The 18,870-nt window shown below is 37.7% G+C and overlaps 1 protein-coding gene across 4 annotated transcripts in view; it reads left to right on the top strand.

Moving 5' to 3' along the window:
• Positions 1-18,870, top strand: part of MTMR7 (myotubularin related protein 7) — a 41,331-nt gene that overhangs the window by 6,635 nt on the left and 15,826 nt on the right. For 3 of the 4 annotated variants that reach the window (XM_021535712.4, XM_085578683.1, XM_085578682.1), the window contains exons 2-6: positions 4,483-4,605; positions 6,174-6,336; positions 9,959-10,116; positions 11,673-11,801; positions 14,352-14,486. In XM_021535712.4, the coding sequence (XP_021391387.1) occupies positions 4,483-4,605; positions 6,174-6,336; positions 9,959-10,116; positions 11,673-11,801; positions 14,352-14,486 (708 nt within the window). Of the gene's footprint in view, positions 1-28; positions 1,037-4,482; positions 4,606-6,173; positions 6,337-9,958; positions 10,117-11,672; positions 11,802-14,351; positions 14,487-18,870 lie in introns of those variants that run through there. The other variant, XM_077782848.2, reaches the window with a different exon arrangement.

Genomic DNA, 18,870 nt, shown 5'->3' with positions numbered 1-18,870 from the left:
ACTTAATCAGCTTTTACATGAAACTTGCTTTTACAGATTGTGGTAGAGCAGTGAATTTCAAGTGTCTGAAAAATAGAGAAGCTCCTGAGGATGTGGCTTGCATGAAGACATTCCCTGTTTACCTTTAATTGGCAACTTTCTCCTGGATGGGAGGGTTTTCTAGCCTTTCTCCTTCTTGGGATAAGGTATTAGAGGAGATGAATTAGGGCTCCTTCTAAAGGAATGGGGAACATTTGGTGACATGGGAGCTGATCTCTTTTGTTTTTGGCTGACAAACAGGCTTTTCAGCTTCATCAAGATGCTCAGTGATAATGGGCAGTTCAGTGATGACCATGGCAGTGACTAGCTGTTCAAGTGTCTTCAAGTTAGCTAATGCATAGGAAGCAAACACATAGACTTAAAACCTATGTAGTGAGAAAAAAGCCCTTTGAGATTTTTTTTTTCATAATTCAAAATTGAATTTTATTGGAAAATCCTACAGCAGAGACCATTTTGTGTCAGATAGCATCTCCATGCTGCACATGAGCTTTGCTGTGACAGGAAGCTCAAGTTCTGGCCAATCTGCTGTATAGTTTTGCTTCTGCTTTCCCTGCTCAGTCTGAGCCCACAGTCGGAACTGATCCTGTGTTTATCTGAAAAAGCTTTCCCATGTGGACCTGTGAGCAGCCTGAAATAGTAGCAGTAATTTCTGCACTGTTTTGAGATGCTGACGTGTTTGGAGACACTTGAACAGCTTAAAGTGAGGACGAAGGTAGAATATTCAAAAAGCATTCAAAAATAGGTAATGCAGTCAAAGCTTATTTAAAAAGTTATTTAAACTAAAAATGAAAACAAATTAGAGTACTTGAATATTTTTAGGAATAACATTTTGGCACACAAACTATTTCAAATGCTTTCAGGGTCATATACTTGCTGTTCTTCCTTAGGTGGGAGTCCTGTTGAAACTGGTGGGAGTTGTGCCTGAATAAAACTTTGGCCCATGATTTTCCCTAATATAACATTTTTTTTCTTGAATGACCTCTTGGCAGCCTTGTTTGTAAGTCATTTGTCATGTTTATTCTCCGAGTAAAAAGTGCTTTCCATCTGTTCTTAATCTGTGTTCCCTTTAACTTCTATTTTTGCCTCCTTTTTTCTGTCATCTGTGTTGCATTGGAAATAGACTTTCTGGCCATCTTTATTTATCTCCATGTAAGCAGTTGTAGTCATTGAAATAAATCTCCTGGTGGTCTTTTCTTTAGACCTATACAACCATACTCATCAGGAAAGAAAAATAAAAAAGGAGAAAAAAAGATAGGCAAGAGCTTCAAATCAATTATTTAAATTATGGAAGTTTTACTTAGATGCCCCGCTCTAGACTGCCTTGGCTATTGTTTTCTTTCTAATTCCTTGTGGTCTGCCAGCTCTCAGACTGGAAGACTTTACAGACTTGTGTTTTCCAATCTGGTCTCTCACACCAGCTGTTCATTTTAGGTGAAGCACATGTGCATGGTCTCTATGCTTTTTCATGACATGCCAGTACATACATAATTTCCTACATTCTCCAAAAATGTCTCCAGTTAATTTGGTGAAAAAGTGGAGCATTATTTTATAGGAAAAAAATAAAAATAATAATTATCTCTTTCTGATATAAATTTTGGCTACTAGGGCTGATTTCTCAGCATGCTGTGACTTTTTAGATGGAAAAACTCTTCTTCCAAAGCACTATTGCAGTGTGTGCTCCCTTCTTGTGGAAATGAACCTATACCTATTCTCTCAATTCCCAAACTCCATAGGTTTAAAGAAACTGCTGGACATGGCTTTCTTTTCCTGACTGGGAGAGGGCAGAAGAAGAAAGAAAGCTCATTTTCTGAATCCTTTGATCAGCAGAGTTAAATCTAAGATTGAGCAATGTCTTATTATACTGATCCACTAAATTTATCATTAATAAATATAATACACATGAGAGGTAGATCTTGACTTATGTATGCAGGCATGACTAAGAGTTACAATCGCTAGTTCTAAAAAAAAACAAGAACAAAAAACCCACCAAAACTAACCCAAACCCTAGTGTGTTCAGCAGAGGACCAAAAATAAGCAATTTTTAAGAACTTTTAAAAACTAAATAAAAAGCAAAAGAACAAACATCACTATTCCACTCCACAGAAACAGATGTTGCATGTACAGATGTTGGATGTTGTACATCCAACTTTTGAGTTCTGTTTGCACTTTTGGCCTTTTGCCAGGAAGTAGACCTCATGCAGAATAATCAAAAATGTGGAAGAGCTTGTCTGGAATAGCTTCTATAAAGGTCACAACTATGTAAAGTTGGGCTCTTCACTCTTGGAACACGAGGATGGAGGGAAGGATCTGTAACACCACGTGTGGCACATAACTGGTGACAGGCTCAAAAAGAGCAGGAGGAAGGGATTTTTTTATACAATGTGTAGCTGAAATGTGAAGTTCACTCTCACAGGATGATTACACCAATAAGTTACAGATATACAAAATGTTATTTAGTAAAATGAATGGAATGTAAATATAGTTATGGCTATTAAAAAGTGTGGCCTCATCTTAGGAAGGCCCCAGAGCTTGGCTGAGATCCTGAGGGAGCATGAGTACATGCCTGCCTCTCACACTCTTCTTCAGCTGCTGCAACTGTCTGTTCTTGAGAGACAGACTGCAGGGAGAGGTGAATTCTGATCTCCCCAGTGCAGCCATTGCATTTGCTTTGATGAAATCAGACTTACCACACAGCTCTTACTGCAACTGTTCCTAGTCATTCAGATCCAACCTTTCTAGTTCTGTATTAAAAACAAAACAAAACAAAAACAAAAACCCAAAAGAAACTACAACCAAAGAGGAGCTTTGTTGGTTAGCATTTTTCAGTCATGGGGCTGTGATTGATGAGTGGGGAAGGATGTGACCTGGGAGGTCTGGAAATTCATCCCTCAGCCCTGTCCTGCTGTGTGATGCCTGCTTTGCTTGTGTCTCATGGCCCATGCCAGCTCATTTTGTAGGCTGGGGTGGGTGATGAGTGCCTTGTGCAAGATCAGTGCCTGTGCAGCAGAGCCCTGGCTGGGCTGCAGCGTAGGGGCCTTTCTTCATCCAGACAATGCTGATTTTTATTGCTTTTGTGAGTTCCTGCCTACATTTTTCTTTTGTATAATCCCTCCTCTTTTGCTTGCTGCTGAATGCTTGCTTGGTTAATATTGTATTTCTTCCATTCCTTCTCAAGCCAACACATGACCTCTGAAGTAAATGGCCCTGGGAAAAGACTTCATCCATGCCTTCTAGCAGGCTTTTTTGTTTAAAGAAAAAGTTTTATTTTTGTTTAAAACAGATTATAACTGGCCTTGAGGGAGATGACTCTGCTTTAATAACGGTTTGATTTTAAGCATTTTGCTACTAAACTGGCTTATTTTCATTTTAAGGTTTTCTTTATTCCTATTTTTAAAATAGTGCAATGTATTTGGAATACACATTTCAAACATGTAACTCTCAGATGCTGGCATTCTGTTTTTCACGAAAATAAACTAATATTAATTTAAAAATTGTTGTAGTAGGAGATCTATCAAACCCATGGTAGCAAACTGATAACTGCTTTGGGCAGGTTTTATCCCACTGAATATCCAATTTGTTGATTTTTTTATTACTCTAGTTTCTGAGTCAGAAATCATGGAAGCCTAGAATGGCATGTGTTCAAAGGGACCTTAAAGATCATCTAGTTCCTACCCCTAATAGGAGACTATAGCACGTGCCATATACAAAAAACTTATGATGTACAAGTCACAAGCTGGTGATCTGAGAGTTAATAATGTGTTTTAGACTCTCCTGTTGTCAGGAGGGCAGCAAAGTGAGAATGTCCATTTTGTGCCCAAGGTGGGAGAGCAGTGGAAGTGGAGCTCTTGAGTTCCATTGAAAAGTTACTGAAGGCAAAATCTTCCAGTGTAACCTCTCCTGTCAGCCTGAACAGGAATGTAGGGAGAATGTAGGGAGAAACATCAAAATGTTTTTTTGTTTTTGTTTTTTAACTCTTTTAAACTATTTTAGCATTGTTTTTAATCTTAACAGAGATTTGCATGGGAGAAAATTTGCCTCAATGAGACCCATTGAAGAAAGACACTCTACCAGTATTATCTCCTACTTATTATTTTAATTTAGCTAGAATGGCTTGAATGGACCTAGAGTTTAGCTGAAGGACAAGCCATGCCTTGCTGTCACAGGGTTTTGGTAAGAGGAGATCACACTTTGGAAGTGTTAAGTAACAGGTTTTTGGATACAGAGGTACCACAAGAGAGGGGAGAAGAGGAACATTAAGGAAGATCTAGAAATAAATCACATAATATAATCACAGTTTCTCATATAGTTGTACTTCTTTGATATTTAATGTTGTGCTGAAAAGAACTTTGTAATATACAAAATGTGAACATTGAACTCTCACTATTGAACTTTCTGTCATAGCCTAATTATTTCATTTTTTTTCTCTGTCACTTTTTTTTATAGGTGGAAAATGTTAGGTTACTTGATCGTTTATCTTCAAGAAGAGCTGTGGTGGGAACCTTATATTTAACAGCTACCCATGTCATATTTGTGGAGAATGGTTCTGAAACTCGCAAAGAAACCTGGGTATGAATTTTTATTATTTCAGTTAGTTGTAAGTGCATGTTACTTTACTGATGGTAACATGAAAATTAGTTCCAAAACACTTTAAAAATAGTTAATTATTTCATATGGCTGTTTTTATGAGGCCATGTGAAGTTCCAGCCTAGTAATTTTCAGAAGTTTTCAGTGGATTCTAGATATTACAGTATAGTGAGAGGAATAGAAGGGCCTTCACTGTATGAAAACCAGGTGTGATTGACTGAGGAACAGCTGCTGTAAACTGCACTGTTGTTCCTATCATCCAGGAAGAACCAAGGAGAAATGCCTTGAATGTGAACTACTTCCTTGGTTCTGTTAATTCTTGGCCTTCTCCCTTACTGCTAGTGTTGAATCAGTGATTTTGTTGGTTTATAACTCTGATTTTTTTTATAAAGTAGTATTTTGAATGAACTGTTTTGATTGATTGACAACATACTTTGCATTTTCTTGTGGTTTAACCCCAGCCATTGACCAAGCCCCCTGCAGCCACTCGCTCACTCCCCCAGCCAGCAGAATCAGGGAGAGTAGCTAAAGGGTAAAAGGTAGAAAATTTATGGGTTAAGATAAAGAGAGTTTAATAGGGAAAGCAAAAGCCACACACACAGGCAAAGCAAAACAAGGATAAAATTCACTGCTTCCCATGGGCAGGCAGGTGTTCAACCATGTCCAGGAGATCAGCACACCGTCACACCTGACAGTGACTTGGAAAGGCGAACGTCATCACTCCAAATGTGTCCTGCTTCCTTCCACTTTACATACTGAGCATCATGTCGTATGGTCTGGAACACACCTTTGGTCACTTGGGGTCACCTGTCCTGGCTGTGCCTCCTCCCAGCCCCCCATGCACTCTCAGTTTCCTTGCCAGCATTGCAGTAGGCCTTGGCTCTGTGTAAACATCTCTATAAAGCCATGTCTATGTTATCAACCCTGTATTCAGTGCAAATCCAAAACATGTCAGCCACTGTAAAGGAAATTAACTCTACCCCAGCCAAAGCCAGCACACATGTACACATACAGATACAGCTATTGCTTGGTGTCATACACCTGAGAGTCTTTTATGTAGCTTAATTATGTACCCCTTGTCCATTTTTGCACTTATTAACTCCATCTTCCTTTGATCCCACTATTCCTGACCAGGTTTTTATTGTAATGTTTCATCTCATTTGATGCAGTATTTAAAATTGTATCAGCATTACCATTCTACCCGTGAGGAGGCACAATATTTTAGCCTTATGTAACTGATGCTAGTTCATCTTTTCACTGTGCAAATAGATGAAAAGAGCTTTACAACCACCAGCTTACACTAAAGCAACAAAAATAAAAGCTTTGGATAATGTGAGCAGGCTGATGTTTGAGCAGCTGAAACACTCCACAAATGCCCCTTTGTCTGCAGGTGATGTATCAAGCTGTAGGAACCAGACTACAAGAGGAGGAGCACGAGGGTTTTCTGAAAGAGTAGTGGAAGCTACTGTACCTGCTCTAGCACATCATTATAAATAATTACTTTTCTTCTGAAAGATTTGACTAGCATAATTCTTTTCAATTCTCCTCAGGTTCTCCACAGTCAAATTGCCTCTATTGAGAAGCAAGCCACCACTGCCACTGGCTGCCCATTACTGATCCGCTGCAAGAATTTCCAGGTCATCCATCTGGTGATCCCTCAGGAACGAGACTGCCATGATGTTTACATATCTCTGATACGTCTGGCTCGACCAGGTATGGGAAGAAAACAGCACAAAAATCAGCCTTCATCCTGAAGAAGGAGAATTTAATGGAAGAAATATGTCTATGCATCTTTGTCCTTTGCAGGTTAAGAAAAAAGTTTCAATAGAGATGTGTTATGAGAGAAATATTGATATAATCATTTGTAGATCAAAGAAGAAAGCTCATTGTAACAAGTAGTTAATTCCACAAAGCATGACATGAATTTCTATTCAAAATAATACTCTAGGGCATTGTGGGCCATAAAATATATTACAATGCTATTTTGTGTGCAACTCATTTTCTGGATGACTTGTGTAAATACAAATTTAGGAGAATATTCTAAATTCAGGTAAGTTTTATGTCCCTGTTGTAACAAAAACTTTACAATATATTTAGTGGTCCTGCAAGGTTTCCATTATAACTTTTTGTGCTGCGCAGAAATTCCTTAAAATCAGTGGAAGGTTTAGCAGCATGTAGTTGTTTTATTTCACTGGGCTGCCTGTGTTTTGGCCCATTATTATCTACATTTTGACTATGCCCTGTGTGTTTCTGAATTCAGTTCAAGATCCTTTTGTAACCTTTCCCCTTTTCAATGAAAAACTAAATGTTGCGTCAAAGGCCAACATTTGATTGCCTACATTATAGCGCCTATCTGCACTGTGCCCTCCTAAGATCCAATTGACAAAGCTTCTGGGTTGTTTTTTTAAACTATTACTTTAGAAATACGACACCAACTTTTGTTATTTATTATTATTTTAATAGTATGGAAAGAAATTATCTGATGCAGTCTTTACAAAGCTGATGACAACTGGATTTAATTTTTTTCTTGTTAGGAGAGTACCAGTTTTATCTGCTGTGTAGAGAGGACAAAAATTGCACAGTCCACCAGCACAGCTACTCACCTTTATAAAGTTCTAGTGGTAGTAGTAATACTGTATAACTGTGGCAGAAGTATCTTAAAGTAGCAGGATGAAAGTAATCAGAGAAATTTTAAAAATTAAAAATCAGAGAAATTTAAAACAATTCAAAAAATTCTATCAGTGGCTCTGCTGATGCAAATCTGGATTCATTCTATGTATCTCAGCTGCAAGTACATATTCATGTATGCTGGAAGGCATGAGATTCTGTAATCCTTTTTCTTGGAGGCAGGAGGAGGTGTGCGTGCTGCTATGCACCAGAATGATGAAAGGAAGAGTAGCTGAGGACCCTGAATACAAGTTTAGTGACTGACTGCAGTGGACAAGAAGGTCTGAGTAAAGAAGATGCAATAACAGCACTGTAGAATTAGCTTTTTGCATAGTTTAGCTGCAGAATAGTTTTCCTTCTCCACCAAACTATCTGATCATGATCTGAGACAGGATAAAATCATGCATACCTACTCAAAATTAGAAGGCTCTGATTCAAGCTGAGTCATTTGTACCTGACAGTGCTCTTCCCTGACATTTTGTCAGGGCATGAGGCTGTACTTTCTTTAGGTAATACGGTTACTCAGCATTAGAAAGTATTTGTTACTCCATGAGCAGATAATTTGACCCATTCAGGCTCTATTTTCCATTTTTTGCCTGTTCATTTATTCCTAAGAGAGGTTCATGTTGTATACTGGCTCAGCATGTTCTATGCTATCTGATGTCCTAGTTATGTTAAAGGTGAAGGTTATGCTTAATTTTTTTTTTTTTTTGCTATAATTTTAATAAGGACAAGTCAGCTGAATTTGGCCCTTTTTTCTTAATTAAGTCATTTTGTAAAACAAGCTGATCATAAGATACTACATGTTTAATAGCAGGATTGCAGATGTTTATGGCAAAATTACTGAAAGATTGGGAAAGTTCTTGTAAGTACTGGCAAAGATGTGGTAACTGACCTTTAAGGCACTGACTACTAATACTTGAACATTTTTGTTCTTATGTGCAGATGCCATCATGTGATAATACTTATTATGTTGAGGCAGACTTCAGTCATAAATAACCTGGATACACAGGTAGATTTTTAAAGGCTTTCCTTGTGCCTGTGAAGAGCAGGTCCCTTGGAAAGAAAATCCAGATGCTTCTGACAACAAAGCAGTGGAAAAAGGAGCTCAGATTGTTACCAAAAGCTCAGGTTGGATTTATGGATTGTGCTAAAAGTTTAGGTTAACATGTGAGAAATAAACCTGACTGTCCTCCTAATCTGTGTCATGCCAGAAATTTGAAATTAGAGACTACAAGAAGGAGTTTAAACTGCTGGAAAATGTGGAAATCATTCCCTTTTTTTTTCTCTACTCAAGACTTCATTGATTTTCAGTATGTTCCTGACAGAGTTAACATTAAGTTTTCTTTCTTTCTGTTCATACTTTTGTGTGTGTGTGGATACAATCAATTCAATGGCATTTAAAAAGGCAAAACCTAATTTACATGAGACCTTTAGAAGACATAATCAAAATAAAAGTAAAGACTTTCTATGGAAAAAGATGGGAGCCTTATTATTATGGGGGGGTGATTTATTATTTTTATAGCTGTAAGTTCTGTTCAGTACAGAACACAGTAGTGTAGTAAAATTCTGATTATTAGATATATGTTATTAGAAAAGGAGTGTAGTATTTAATTTACTGATTGTACAGCAAGTGTATCAGTAGAGAATTATGAAATCAGAGAGGACTCAGCTTGTGATTTACTTCAGTTCTAAAGTTGAGGATCTGTTTATCAGAAAGTATTAAGGAACTTTGAACAACAGAATGAATTATGCCTTTGTGAAGAAGCAGTATCTAAAGCATCAATGAGAACATGAATTTCAAGTTCTATGCTGGATAGTTACTCATATCAGGAACAACTGGGATTCAATGGCAGTGGTGTCTGGCTGCCACTGGTCACCAGGATTAAGACACTAATTAAATGCAGATACACTCATAAACAAAAGTTTAAAAACTCCAGCATCAGCAAACTTTCATATATGGTACATGGTCAAGGAGGACAGATGGCATAGCTACTTAAACAACTTTCTGGTCATGATAAAATATTTGATGTAGCACATGCTTTTTTTATGCTGTTACATCATGTGCATCTTCAATGCATTTACTAATAATTGTGCAGTCCACAAAACTATGATCTCATTGGATCTATTGGAAACCTTCTAATTAGGGACAACAACCACTGAGGTTTTTTGGTTTTTTTTGGCAGAATGTGCTGCAAAATCCATTGTTCATATCTTTTTTCTTTGCCACAGAATAGATGTTACATTAATAAAGGGGCTTCTAAACTACCTCTAGATAGCAAATTCTTTTGAAGAACAAGTGCTTACTCTGGCACTGACTTTAGTTTACTTTGGATGAAAGCATATTGCTGACATTTTGTCTTTGTGCTGGGAAAAGTTTTTACAATTCTACTGAAGACTAGCAGAACAGTATATTTTAAGTAGCACTTTATTAAGGCACATACATTTCAACATATACAAATAACAAAAGAGCATGTACTTTCATAGTTTTCTTGACAGTAGATATAAACCAGGATATGTGCTTTTGTAAAGCAAAATGTACTCTTTGAAAGGAAGCTGCATCAAGGTCCATGCCAATTGCTGGTTTTGAAGTGTGATTTCAGGACAAGCAATCTGAAGTCATTTACCCTTTCTGTTTCTTTGCTTTTTTTTTTTTTTTTTTTTCCAGTGAAATATGAAGAGCTGTATTGCTTCTCCTTCAATCCAAAATTGGACAAAGAAGAACGAGAACAAGGGTGGAAGCTTGTGGACCTCAATGAGGAATATAATCGGATGGGTGTTCCAAACAATTATTGGCAGATTAGTGATGTCAATAGAGACTACGGAGTAAGTTGTGATTTTTCTGTCACAGAGCCTGTCTTAGGACCACCATAGTGCTTACTGGCAGTATCTGTTTATGCTGAGTGCTGTACACACATGTAGTAAGGTGCAGTTACTTACTACTTCACATAAAATGGCACACAGAAAGTGAGAGAAAGGATGGGTCTTCATTTAAAAGATGTGGAAATGAAGCGCAGAAAATAGGTTCACTGTGTTTTAAATGTTAGTTCAGCTGCATGGGAAGAAGTTTAAGTCATACCTAAGGTTATATGTGTGAATAAGAGTTTCCCTGCTATGTAGGGCTATGTAAAATAACTACATAGTCATTTTAAGAAAAAAAAAAAAATTCCAGATAGTGAGCTTGGCAATATTTTTTCCTCATGTCTGTTCCCACACTCCTTTTGAAGCATCTGTGATTGACTGTCAGTGATTTTCACAGTCCTCTTACAGGTCATACATCTTCCTAGCTGCCTGCTGTCTTGCCTTATTCAGTCTTGTACAATTGAAGACCTTTTAATATTAATTAATTGTGAGAAACAATAACCAAGCCATTTTTGAAGGAAGTTGTCCAGGCACTCCATTGGTACTGTTGCTGGAACATATCCATGTTGAGGAAGGACTGTGACATTCTCAGAAAAGACTGAATGTGCTATCAGGGTTTGTTTTCTTTTTGTTAAAATGAGTGGAAAAAAAATGTATGATCTCTTTTAAGATAAAGTGTAGAAAAAATATCATCATTAGTAAAATCCAGTTCACCACAGCAGCAACTGTAACCACAAGCTCTTCTTTTCCTTTCTCCTTCATTACATATCTCTTGACTCAGAAAATAGTTTCTTCCTGGCTATTCTTAGTGATTTAGTCATCACAGAAAGTCAAAGGGAGATATTAAATAGTCTTCTGACCCCAGTCAGAATGCTACAGACAGTATCAGGAAACAGGCTTAAAACAGGGTTCCATCTGTGGTCTCACTTGTCTTCAGAGGGAATTTGGGGCTTTTTTTGCAGGCTCATTGGGTTTCTCAGAAGTGGTAGGCATTGTCAGACCTGCCTGCCTTTTGGGAACCTCATTTCATGTGGCTTAATTTCTTGTCTCCATGTGCCTATCTTTGTCCCTTTTTTTTTTTAATTATCAAATCTTCTGAAAAATTTGGCTCTGTTGTCCCCTCCCATTATTTTCCCCTCCCAGCAGAATGTTTGAGAACTTCACCCACTCCCATCCTTACTCCCAAATTCTGCTACTCCCAAATTCTGTGTTTGCAAATACGACTTTGCTATGTGTAGCAATAAATCTTTTCTGGGATGAAAGTGTATTAAACCTGTCCCCAACAAGACATGAATTAACATTTGGAAATACAGCCCTTCAGCCCTTTTGCTTCAGTTTTTCCATTTGCAAGTTAGATTAATACTTTCCAGCTTCAAAATAATGTTTTGAGCAATGGCAGTGATATATATTACCATAATAACAGACTGAGGTTGGAGTTCCTTGATATTTTGTTTTTGCTGTGGAAATGGCTAATGCTACTTGTACTTTGTAGACTAAACAAACAGACTTTCCTTTCACAGGTCTGTGACTCCTATCCTACAGAAGTCTATGTACCAAAGTCTGCAACTGCACACATCATAGTGGGGAGTTCTAAATTTCGCAGCCGAAGGCGTTTCCCAGCTCTTTCCTACTACTGCAAGGGTAACAATGTAAGTGTGAATTTGTAACCTCAAAGTGTTTGCTTATTTTGGCCTTGGCCTCATAATTCTTCTAGTAAGGTTTTGCAAGACAAAATTGGTGTTTATTTAATTTAAAAAAAATTATTAGTGTAGGCCATTTAGTGTGGTTAGTTCGTTAATAGACATTTAATGCAGACATTTAAACCCAGTTTCATCATCCAGCTAACATAAAAAATATGTTATCCCTGTATCACAAGGAAGTGGAGTAGTACAAGAGGCCCTGAGACATGAATGGCAGAGCAGTGAAGGTCAGTAGCAGGCAGCTTAGTAGCTGACTGGGAGGAGAACAGAGCAGTTTTGGGTCTGGCAGCCTAAGAGCAAGTTAAGGAGTTCAGAAATGATACTTGCATCAGTTAGAGAATCAGGAGCAGCTTTTGAAGAAAACATCTGTGAAAAGACACAGAAAGGATGGATATAAAAGCTGCAAAATTTTGGCTGAGCAGTATATTGTGGTTTTGCTGAAGAGATTTTCCTTGTCTGCAAGAACAAGGAGTTCCACCTTCTTCTCTCTATAGCAAACATGCTGAGGGCTGAGCAGGGAACTGTTTCACTTGTCTGTAACTATTTGGATAAAAACCTGTATCTAGATTATTTGCATTTCTGTTTCTGGCAGCTGAGATGAGAAAGGAATCCCTTGGACTGAAGGATGCCCAAACTGGGTGTTTTTACATTTGTGTTCCAGCCCCTTAGGGAGTGCCTTAGATCAGCTGTCATTACCAGTTTGGAGAATGGTGTCCTCTTTGTACTCTCAAAGGATCTCAAAGGATCTGTGTGACTCCTGCTGCACTCCAGAGCTGAGAGGTCTTCCCTAGTGTTGGGAGAAGTTCAGGACCATCCAACAGACAGAACTAGTCTGGGGTTACAGGGTATCTTTAGCATTTGCCACGCAGGTGGGGACATATTTCAGCTTCAGAATAAAGGAATGAGACATTTTTTTTACCCCTTTCCCCTGAATTTCATCCGACCATTGCTTCCATTAAGATCTGTGAATTTTGCAATGAAGTGGAAAATAGGAAGATTTAAATAGTTAAATAGATTTAAATAGTTAAAAGATTTAAATCTTTAAATAAATTTAAAGATTTAAAACATTCATCCTGAATGTTTTCCCTGCTGTGGTTGAAGTTCAGGTTAATGTTCAAAGTAACAGGATCTGAAGTATTGTGTTTACTCCTGGAACCTTTATAGTCTGAAGAGCTAGGAAAAGCAGTGTTGGAGGAAATACCTCCTTGTGAGTTTGAAGGTTGCCACAAGTTGCCATAAATAGAGTAATGGGCAGGAAAGGGGTAAGATTTCACAGCAGTTTGGGAAGAGCCTGCTTCATGCAGAGGAGACAAATACCACTCATTCAGTCTTTCATAGACAGAGCTTTTACATAACTCCTTTGTCCTGACAAATCCAGTGATGTGACACCTCTGCATCCTACACAGTCTGTGTGAATATGATAAGATCAAAGTCTGGAACTGTCTGTTCAGCTTATGCAATAGCATGTAATAAATCACTGGAGTATGTGCTGATCAGAAGACTAAACTCTAAATAACAAGAACATGTTTGCAAAACCATTAAAATATGAACAGGGTCTCACACAATTCTGGGTTTCTCTCTTAAAGACCCATACTTTACTGAGTAAATACTGATAATTCAAAGATGTGAATGAAAAAAGCATGTTCTTTCTCACAGTGATAAATAATCTGTAGTTCAGCCTGCACAGGTTGTGAGCTTCAGTAGACAGATTCTCTTCATGCTTGTGTTCAGTGCTTAGAAAGTGCATGTATTATCCCCTAGCTGTCCTCTGCCTAGCAAAAATAAAAAATCTCCCTGCCTACCCATTTCACATTTTGTTTCTTCTTTCCTGGTTTCATCTGGAAAGTAGGTGATCTCTATGGGTCTGTGAAGCTCTCTTGCCTCCTTCGATAGCCCTGCTTACTACAAGTACTCCAGGAGTCAGGCTGCCTTACCCACTTGTTGTGCAGTGAGGTCCAAAAGGATCAAAGACAGTGCTAAAAATACCCCGACATTGGTGATCTGGTTGCACGTTATACATTTTTGTTTCCTGGCCTCCTGCTGTCAGGCTGTTTAGCAAAGCAGGCACTGGTGTATTTTGGGTGTAATCAGTCTTGTGCCTGGTAAGTGTGAGTACAAAAGGACCTATTCTTTATATTATATCAATGTTCTCATGATTTCAAGGCTGTACTCATCCTCAAGATATCACCTTTCAGGAGTTATTCCACATTAGGGAGATACAGAACTTAAAATAGCTCTAAAATTTGGATTCAAGACTAGACTTGAGCCAGTGAGATTGTATTGTTTTAATGCTTCCTTGTCTTTTAAAAAAGAATGTATTTATTAATATGTACTTAAAATAATGCATTTATTAACATGTGATTAATTTTACCTTTCTGCCTTTCTCATGTAATTGTACATCTATGCAAACATCTAATGAGATGGTTTTGAAAAGGCTTCTGGATGCTAAATATTTTCTACTTTATAATTCTGTAAGGTTTTTTGATTGTTTTTCTGCAGGCCTCCATATGTAGAAGCAGCCAGCCTTTATCTGGCTTTAGTGCTCGATGCCTTGAGGATGAACAGATGCTCCAGGCCATCAGAAAAGCCAATCCAGGAAGTGATTTCTTATATGTTGTTGACACTCGGCCCAAAGTAAGTGCATTAAATTTCTTGCATGTAGCAAGACTGAGTCTGAATACATTAGGGAAGACACACAACCTAAGTGACTGAACAAGTCACTTCTGATCTTAGTTGCACCTGTGTAACTCCACAGGTACATGAAGATTTATCAGGGCAATCTTAACTAGGAACCTTGACTACTTTATTATGTCTGGGAGAATTTTCTCCTTTATACTGAACGTTTCCCTTTTCTTGTTCTTAGCAAAATGTCAAGATACAGAAAAATACATAATGTGTAATTGTAACTGTTTGCACACACAAAGGAGCTATCAAGTAAGTATATTTCTGATGAGACTGGCAAAAAATAATTTCTGTTATAAGATGTATTTGCAATTGTTTGTAATGTTCCAAACCTCTGACTACTTATACTGTAATTCTCCGTGAATGATTTTTCCTGGAAGTGAGATAATTCCAATGACCCCTGCATAAGGCTAAAAAAAAGGCAAGTCACTGAGATGACAGGAATGGAAGAGACCTTTAAATATCTCCAGCACTTTGGTGATTTTGAGAGACAATCTGAAATACAATAATAGTGACATCAGATGCCATATCTATAATTGATTAAAAACCTCTGGCCAAGAAAAAAACTCTAGGAAAAAATTATGCTATGGAGAAATATAGAAATTCAATAATAATCCAGAAGAGGTTGGGAGCTAAAAAAACCTTTGTGTTGAAATTGCCATGCAAGCAAACAGCTCAAGGTGATAAAGACTAGATTGACTGCAGTATGTGGAGGTGAGAGCAGGGATATGTTCTTTCTTATACTATCAGCAGCTTTCCTCTTGAAGTTACCAAAGCCTCTGAAGAAAAGAAACTAAAGAGGCAAACCTCCACAGAATCCCTTGTAGGTATAGGATTAGCTATAGCATGGGAAAAAGAAAAAATGAGAATAAATGTTTGAGGAAAACGAACAAGGAAGCTCTTTAGTTATCCTGACATCAGAAGACAGAGGGGCAAGGGCAAGGTGAGTAAAACTGAGAAACATGAGAAATGGAGTGAGGAAGGGCAAACCTGGCAGAGCTGGAGCAGATCCAGGAATCCTGCATGGCTGATGACTGAAGGCATGAGCATTGGTGGGGAAATGGTGTGAGTGCCCACAGCTCTAATAGGAGGCAGTAGCCAGAAAATGAGGGCCTTGGCATGTCTCATTGACCCAAGTCACACCAAGGGCTGTGTTATCTGGTAACTACTTTTACCTTCAGTTCCTTTTTTTTTTTTTTTTTTTTTTTTTTTTTTTTGTTGGGAAGCAGAGGATGCTGCCAGTTTACTTATGGTCCTGAAGGGAGTGAATTATGATGAGCACTAGGAAAGGATCAGCACCATTGTCTTCAGAAAGGGCATTAGACATGAAGTACAGACCTAACTCCCTAAATAATGCTTGCTTAATGCAGTTTTCTATGTGTAGTAATAGTTACAGCTTGTTTCCTGTCTGATGGTGTTGGTACTCTTCCCTATTTAAGGCAGTCTATTTGTTGCTAATGACTTGGTTATTAATAATGTTTTACCAGGTAGTAACAGGAAGGAGCTGTCCTTTCATTTTTTTTTTTTTTCTGGTAAATTACTTTGAGACACTTTCTGTGTGCAGTGAAAAAAGCCCATACTTTGTGGACAGTACAGAGACTGAATTAGGCTCACTTAGACATGAATGCCAGCATATTTCCAGCAATGATGGCTTCTTCAGGAGCCAGTCAGGAGATGAAGACTGTTTGTTTCCACTTAACTGTTTTGTTAAGAAAAGGCTTTAATGTAATGAAATATGTATATAAGATTCCTACTTCTCTCTGTGCAGCAAAAATTGACAGATCTACAAAGCTCCTGTGATCCCAGATGCCAAATACAGCCTTGATATAATTCTGCACCTGATAATGCATTTGTAAATGTAGGGAATATAGCAATGAATAGGTATCAGTGGAAGCAGTTCCTTGTATTCCTCAGGGAACCTTTAACAAATGTAAAGATAAGATATCAAGTCTGGTGGAAGGTTTTCCATTCCTGTAGGCAACTAAAAAGCTGTTTGCCTCATTTCTCTTAAAAAACATTTCCTTGTGAAGATCATGAATGTTAATGTATCCTTCAATTCAGCATTCCCAAGTGCTCTTTCCTCATTGCACTTGATAATTTTCAAAACAAAATATTTGTCTGTGGAAGAAATCTTTGTTTCCACTCCATTTGAATATATCAGGATGACCACATACAAATTTACTTAAGCCACTGTCATTTCTCTATGTAATTACAAAATAAGCTAATGTAGACTTACTGTTTATCACTAAAATACATTCGTTCCATAATCTTTATAACAAAACTTGGCTTGGTTATCCTCCAGATTAAAGAAAATGCTAGGAAATCTTGCAAGTGGGGTCTTCTACCTTTACAGGCTGTATCATCATAGTCACTGAGATTAATCAAGGACATGCACAATTTAGATAGCTTCACAACAACCACTTTCAGAGCAACAGATGGAATTTTGGTAGATGATGTGGAAAACTTGTTAGTAAATATTGTGGCAGCTGCAAAGTTTGGCAGCTGACAGTATTTAAAATAAATGAGTGTCAGAAAGCCTTGCAAATTTAACCTTTTATTTATTTACTTTCAAAGAGTGCTATTTCAGATTGTCCTTTAAGGAAAGATATTTGTGATAAAATTGCTCTGCTGCAGGAACAGTTAATGGTATTTATGTGCTGAGTACTAGGTTAGTTAGAGGATAGATGTTTTTCATTTAGTGTTTCAGGGGTTTGTGGTGGCTGAGACTCATGTGTACAGATCTTTCTTCCTGAAGCTATAGGCTACTGCAGAGAGAGACTGCCTCATTTTGTTTATACAAGAATACTGATGTCAACTTCAAAAGAGAAAGATTAGGATTCAGCAGATAATTTATATCTTTGTAGCAAGTCACACAGAGGACTCTGTCCTTAACTGACATGCTGTTCACATATCTTTTTTTTTATTGTCCATTGATAGTCAAAACATCAGCAGACTGCTGGTTGATAGACAAGAATGGAGTTTTTTTGCATACTACAAATTAAAAGAACTTTTGTCCAAGATTCATATAAATCAAAAGTGTTGGATTTTTGCCCAGGTTCCTACCCAGAGTGTGGTTCCTTCTGTTGTGTCATGAAATTCTTGTGATATTTGAATTCCTAATGGTGGTGCACAAATGTAACTTTACAGCGCTTTCCTTTGAAAGTTAAGAGATCAGGTTTGGTCCTTGGAAACCTATTTTGACATATAATGTAAAAAACACTGGGCTTGTTCATCTTGGTTGAAGAGAAGACAGCATCAGACAACCAATCCCCAGTTGTGTGTATTGGCTCCAGATTAAAATTTAATATTGGGAGTATGTGTGTTTGGGGTGGAAAAGGTCAGAAAAAGAGACATTCTTGTATAGTTCATGATGCCATTAGCTAAGCACTGAAATATATTATTGTGAGTTTCAGATGTGACCACAGAAGCAGTGAATCAATAGTACTGCCGGCACTATTGGGAAATAAACTGGAGACAGAGTTCTCCGCACAGCCTCTTGTCCCCTAGGCAATGCCTAAGACAGACTTTTTACTTTTTCATGAGCATTGGCTCTCACTGGAATGAAGATGAGTCACCTTTTGTCCAACTGATGCCTCATGAAGTCTATATCCTGAATTATTTCTTTCTAAAATCTTTACTGAGAAGAAGCTGTTAGTTGTGCTTGGAGGCATAGAGGCTCTGCCACTTGAGCTGCTTTGTCAATCTCAGAGCCTTCATATTTCTTGGAAAGTTTGAAGGTCCCCCAGCACTAGAGCATGAATTTCACAGAAAAGCATGGACTTTATGCAAAAAGACAATTTCTTTCCATTCCACAGTGAGATTTTGCTATAGGAAATTTAGGAAAAAGTAGATAGGTACTTAATAAAAGAATAATTTAGTTAAAAATACTTAGAAAATGTAAAAGTACTTAATTTTTATCAGCTTTAGTTTTCAGCTCAAAGATCAAAATTTGGCATAAGGAGCTTGGCAGATAGTTTTCCTTCCCACTCAAGGGTTCCAAAAAGGGGGAAAATAAACATTAACCACACCCTTAGTTTTATGCTTGAGAAAACCAAACTAAAGAAGTATTTAGTCACTTTCCCATGCCAGGAAGTAAGTAACAGATTTGAAGACAAAACTTCAACTTCCAGCTGAAAGTATTTTTCCTGAAGCAGAGCAGCTCCTTTGATAGCAGTGCATTGCAGATGAAAATATTTGTGGTAATATTGTCCATTCAAATATTTTGTAGTCTTACTTAACAAGACCCAAGTTACTAGAAAATTAGGAAAAGCTACTCTAGCTCCCTTTTCGTTATTGCAAGCTTCAAAGAAGTGAGCTGTATCAGCTTCTGGATGAT

This window comes from Lonchura striata, chromosome 4 (genome assembly GCF_050655825.1).
Source record: "Lonchura striata isolate lonStrDom1 chromosome 4, ASM5065582v1, whole genome shotgun sequence".
Taxonomy (NCBI): Eukaryota; Metazoa; Chordata; class Aves; order Passeriformes; family Estrildidae; genus Lonchura; species Lonchura striata.
The sequence above is the reverse complement of the archived record's forward strand: the minus strand, read 5'-3'. Positions and strand labels throughout refer to the sequence as shown.